General features: G+C 37.9%; 1 protein-coding gene across 7 annotated transcripts in view; it reads left to right on the top strand.

Moving 5' to 3' along the window:
• The first annotated feature begins 758 nt into the window (after window positions 1–758).
• The window catches only part of LOC127953617 (rho GTPase-activating protein 44), a 61382-nt gene continuing 56140 nt past the window's right edge, over window positions 759–6000 (top strand). For all 7 annotated transcript variants that reach the window (XM_052552842.1, XM_052552848.1, XM_052552846.1 and 4 more), the window contains exon 1: window positions 759–1021. In XM_052552842.1, coding sequence (XP_052408802.1) covers window positions 969–1021 — 53 coding nt within the window. In that variant the 5' untranslated portion in view covers window positions 759–968. The remainder of the gene's footprint in view (window positions 1022–6000) is intronic.

The following is a 6000-nucleotide window of genomic DNA, read 5'->3' as shown; positions in this document are numbered from 1 at the left end:
CACATGCCCGGATGTGAGAGGGGCTGTTATAGACTCCTATATTGGATGATAAAATAATCTTATATTCTATAATAATTACACTAGACGGCCGAGTACACAGTGCCTAGAAGTGCATAGCGTAGTGTGCCATTTGGGACACAACCTCTTATCCCATAACGCATTATGCTTTTATTCAAGATTTCTCACCATGATATATGAATTAGCTAAATGTATAGAAAAGGGCAGTATCTTATTAAATAAAATAATAATAATAACAAAAACAATAATTGTTTTGCCCATTTCCAGATTCGCTCTACACGTGCACACCATCAAAAACGAAAATAATAATAAATAAATAAATAGCTTAATTTCAAATTTCATGCATTTCTTGCCTTATTGTGGAACTAATGTGCTCATATTTATCAGTGTGCTGTCGCTGTTGTTAAAGCACCTAAGTTACTCATTTACAGTTTCCCTCAGATACCAGGGAAAGTTGCTTCTCTTTTACAAAGTCATGAATATGTAATGAGTTAGGACCGAGGCTGTTTATGATTGGTGGTCAGTTCCTAAACAACTGTGTATCTTATCTCCATACTCTGAAGCAGTATTTCATGGTTAAAAACATGCCCTGCTGCTGTTTCAGTAGACAGGGTTATATGTGTCGACTTAACTAAATGAAAAGCGCTCGGCACATGGAGCGTGTGTAATAAGACTACACTTCCCATGCTGCACCGCGCTCGCGTCGTTCCGCTGCTGTCACTTTGCCGATGCGAGAATCGCCCAGCAGCATCTCAGCCGAGCAGCAGCGCAAAAAATGCACTGAAATACGCATCTTAGGACATTTCCACCCTCTTTCGTTTTGCCATGAGGGCGTGTGATGGGAATAACGGGGATGTTCGCACCGGATTACGTCCCTTTATTTTGAGAGAAATGCGGATTGTTTTGTGCTCGAGGTGTTAACGCAGAAAAAAAATTACTAAATTAGAAAAATGAAGAAGCAATTCAATCGGATGCGACAGCTCGCCAACCAGACTGTTGGCAGGTGAGGACTATGATCTTAAATATGATCGTTTTACAACATGACGAAGTTTATTTATTATTTATTTACTTATTTATTTGCAGAAAATAATCCTTAACTCATATATATTTTCCCATTCAAACTTTCGTTATTTTCTGAATATAGACTATAAATGCATATTTAAACATTTTTAGCAGCCATTACTACTAATAGCGTCTAGCTATTGCGCAATGCATCTTAAAATAGCTTTATGCGTTATCACATCCATGCAATATTAGGCATCATTGTTATGAAGGCATGATTGGAGGCTGTGCATGCATCCGTGTTTTGTGCGTAACGGGTTCAATGCAGAGGTATTTCTTCCAGCAAAATGCTTCTCGGAGGTTCCCCATGGCACTGACACTACACCCCCTGCACAAGCCTCCAGGAGGCATTTCCATCAAATGCAGCTTAATGTAGCACTGCTGTATCAGCTCACGTTGATTTGAATGAGAGGGTGTGAGAATGACGTGTCTCTAGTGCCAGCTGATGCGGATGGATGCGGATGAGAGCAGAATGGTAAAGGCGCAATGTTTTCATTGCACACTGATCTCTCTCTGAAAAAAAAAAAAAAAAAAAAAAAACGGAGGAGGAGTTGGGTGCAGTACATCAGCAAGATCTGTCAGTGATGGAGAAGGTCATTATTGCTTCAGAAGGCATGGCTTCGAATTTCCAAATCCAATGCATTATAGTGCAGATTGCGGAAAAAGTTGATGCTTGCTTACCCCACTTTTTTATACTGGAGTCAAGTGGGTATGCGATTGACCTTTCACATGTTTGGATTGTTCTTTACGTTCTTCGCTCACCCATTTCTCTTCATGTCATGCACGGGGCATTGTGAAAGGCCAGAAGGTGTGTGTCGCTATCGGGTGGCTCCTTGCTGCGTGATTATGCCACAGTGTTGTGGGTCATCATTTCAAATCCATTCTTAGTGGGTTGGGTAGAAGAGAAGTTTCTCTTTTAGTGCCTCTGGCTGGCATCAGCAGGCCAATGGAAAATCGCAAGCCGAGCTCCTCCAACCTGGTTCCAGCATTGCTCAGGGCATGAGATTGTGTGTGTGTGTGTGTGTTTGTGTGTAAGCCCTGCATTAGTATTCTCTACCTTTCCCTGGTATAATGTCCAGGGAACTGTGGTAGCGGCCCATTGTGCCATCCTGTCTGTAACTGTGCAGTAATGAGAAACAACATGTTTCCTAAACAACACAGTGTCCTGACTCATTAATAATATGTCCCAGGGTCTGGGAGGACACACTAGACTGATGTTTGCTTTGGAAAATAGATTTAATGTATTAGAAGCACAGAGTCACATCTCCCAATGTCAGCTGAGAGTTGCACTTCGATACTGTGTTCATGACCTTGACAGACTCGTGCAGAGGTAATGCAGTGCAAGAGATGATCCATGACTCTTGTTACATCACCGACTTTTGTTACCCATTATCAACACCAGTTTTTTTTTTTTCTTTTGAGAATATTTAAAGTCTGCTTGAAATCAATATAGCTTTTATTTTCGTAATGTGTGTTACTGATCTCATTGTGAACATTTTTTAAAGCAAATGCATTTTTGATTTGAAATTTGATTTTAAATGCCATAACTTGTTCTTCCTGTGACATGATCGACTCTTCTCTTCTTATGTATGCAGTCAAGCCAGTCGCACACAAATCTGCCTTCATTTCGGTATACAATGCTCGCTTTTCACTTCAAAGTGGACGTGAAACAGAAATTACCATCATTGCTCTTTTCATATTATGATATATTTTCAGTTATTTGATTATTTTTGAAGCATAGTTTGTTATTTTCTGATACTTTTGGTACCTCATGAACAAAACCTCCAAAAGTACTAAAAGTGTTTATAAACATGAATTAAAAGTCTTTATATAATACTAACAAAACAGCAGACTCAGACTCAAAACATTTTAAATGAATAACCTAAAATTCAGAAGTTTGAGTTTTAATTTTTTAAATTTTTTTATGAAATAAATTTGTATTTTTAATCAGCAATTAAAGGGTTAGTTAATCCAAAAATGAAAATTATGTCATTAATGACTCACCCTCATGTCATTCCAAACCCGTAAGACCTCCGTTCATCTTTGTAACACAGTTTAAGATATTTTAGATTTAGTCAGAGAGCTCTCAGTCCCTCCATTGAAATTGTGTGCACGGTATACTGTCCATGTCCAGAAAGGTAAGAAAAACATCATCAAAGTAGTCCATGTGACATCAGAGGGTCAGTTAGAATTTGCTAAAGCATCACAAATAACAAAAATATGACTTTATTCAGCATTGTCTTCTTTTCTGGGTCTGTTGTGAGTGCGTTCACTGCAGTGCTGACATGTTATCTTTTATATTGGGCGCACCAGAAAACATGTCAGCAAGCCAGTCCCTCCAGAAAAACGCGATTATGCGATCGCTTGATTTAATGCAAACCTCGCAGCATTTCTAAATGCCGTTTTATAACTTTGTTCATCAAAGCATCTAAAAATTTAAATCAGCAAACATAGCAAACACATTAGAACGATTTCTGAAGGATCATGTGACACTAAAGACTGGAGAAATTATGCTGGAAATTCAGCTTTGCATCACAGGAATGAATTACATTTAAATATATATTCGATGCAAACTTCTGTTCGACTAGCCGTGTTTGAAGCCATTATAAAATATCAAATACACAAAATAGTTGATAATCCATATAAATGTATAGCAACCGTAAACAACTAAACTCCTCTTTCATGTTGTATAATGTTCTAGCAAACATTTCTATAATCACACTGTATGTACTGCAATACTGCACAGCCCTAGTGTATACATTTGTATTTATGTATTTGACATTTGTCCAGATGCTTTTATAGCTGTGTCCCCTCCAATCCTCCCTGCTGTTTTCATTTCTCATCATTTGTGAATCACATTTCCTCTTGCCCACTGTGATGAAAATGACTACCCCCTGCTCTGTGTGTCTGTGCATTTGTGTTTATCTGGCTCAGGGGCCAGTATTTGTATTCTCATTGTGACTATATTTATAGTCCTCTCTCATTCATGTTTTTGTGGCAGTGAGTGTTAAGGGTTTTTGGTGGGGTTGTGCACTGCCTGTAGTGTTTTCTCTCTCAGGATGTATGTTAGCCTCCCTCTTCTTTCAGAACTGTCAGCTTGTTGTTACTGGGACCAGTATGTTGTAAGTGCTTATGGAGTTGTGTGTGTTTTTCGACCGTCAGCACAGAGCTTGGGAACAGTGTGTTGATTAATGGCCCCGCGTTACAAATGTGCTCGCACAACAGGGAGTGCCCACACGTTGCAGGGAATCCTTTTTTTATACTGTATATAAACCAAACACTGCTATTTCAGGGGTTTTATGTCTTTGGCCGTTCGTTCACAGAACAATGGGTCCATGTGTTTCAAAGTGCAAGTTTTTGGAAACTATATTTTTATCGTCTGCTTGTAAACTACAAAAAAAAAAAAAAAAACGAATTTGTGAAAATGTTGATTTCATGCGCATGTGTTTTATATGTTTACCAAGTATAGTGGCCTTATGCTTAAGACAGTGGGGTTTTTTTGTGGATCTGTGTAAACGGGGATCATTTTGACAATGTTGTTGTCTGAAAAAACGCAAAATCATTTTTGCGAAAAATGGGGTGTTGGCGGCCATGGCCATCTTGGCAGCGCATCACTCCCGGATAATCGAAAATGGGCAAAAAGGCGGGAGCTGGTTGCTGAAGCCACGCCCACCTAACTTGACAGTGGTGACAGCAGTGGCAATCCATCTGTCACTCAAGTGGCCACGCCCCTTAATTACACAGAAATTTAAGGCTTAATATAATTTAAACAGGTGAGTTATAAAAAAATTCACCCCACTCATAGTTGTCATGAAGGACAAAATGAGCTATATAGACCTAAATAATTTTTTGAACCAGGCTGTAAACATGTTTTTTTCTGTTGTAAAGTTGGGGATTTTTACATTTGGAGTCTATGGGATTGACTGAGTCTACGGCCAATTGACAAATTACAGTTTAAGTCACTTCACGAGAGGGAGCGGGAGGTTGCCGCTTGGTCATTAACATGGTTAACAGCTGTGACTAGTACTAATTGTGGTACTTTTGTTGATAATTTGAATAAACTGCAGTCTGGAGAGAAATCATATGTCAAAGGCCTGTGAGGACATAAAGAGGAGTTTAAACCAAAAAATCTAACAGCGCTTCCCTATAGCATACAGAAAAGCAAACCAGTTTCTTATGATCAGATTGAGACTCATTACACATGCTGCATTTCTCATTAGCTTCTTGATTTTGCAGATGTATCTTTTTCGTTGAAGCTAAATTGAATTTGGGCACAACGTGGGCTTGATTTAAGATGAACCTAAATATGTGTTGTGTATTGAGGCAGATGGAAAGTAAAAGGTACGGTGTCGGTGAGTGACGATAAAAGGTTAATGCGCTTCATCTTTGAGTTTAGTTACAATGTCTGTAAAAAACACTGAAAGTAGATGGTGTTAAACTGCCTCTACAGTGTCCGTTTCAGTTGGAACTGCAGTGAATAGTATGTAAAGGTACATCTGGGTAAAGTTTTACCAAAAATGTAGGTAGAGGCACATTTTTCCCAATGCACCCATGTAACCACAATATTCAAGCTATAAAAAAGTTTCTAAAGCCATAGTAAAAGTAATTAATGTGAATCAAGCAGTTTTTTCAATTTCAATTTCTTCTGTAGAGACACAATCGCGTTATATATGAACAGATACAGTAGGCATTTATTGACATATTAACTTGTTTATCAAATTAAATATGAAATTAATTTAACATCAAATTTTGAAGTAGAAATATATTATTATTGTGCAATTACTGTATTTTCTCACAAAACGTACTCCAATTATCTCCAATAAAGTTTTATTTACAAAAAAAACAACAACTATATATATATATATATTAATATTATAATTTTTTTAGCATATTAATCAGAAGTATAAAACATGCTTGACA

The sequence above is a fragment of the Carassius gibelio genome, chromosome B3 (genome assembly GCF_023724105.1).
Source record: "Carassius gibelio isolate Cgi1373 ecotype wild population from Czech Republic chromosome B3, carGib1.2-hapl.c, whole genome shotgun sequence".
In the NCBI taxonomy this organism is placed as follows: Eukaryota; Metazoa; Chordata; class Actinopteri; order Cypriniformes; family Cyprinidae; genus Carassius; species Carassius gibelio.
This window is presented reverse-complemented; position numbering and strand designations above follow the sequence as displayed.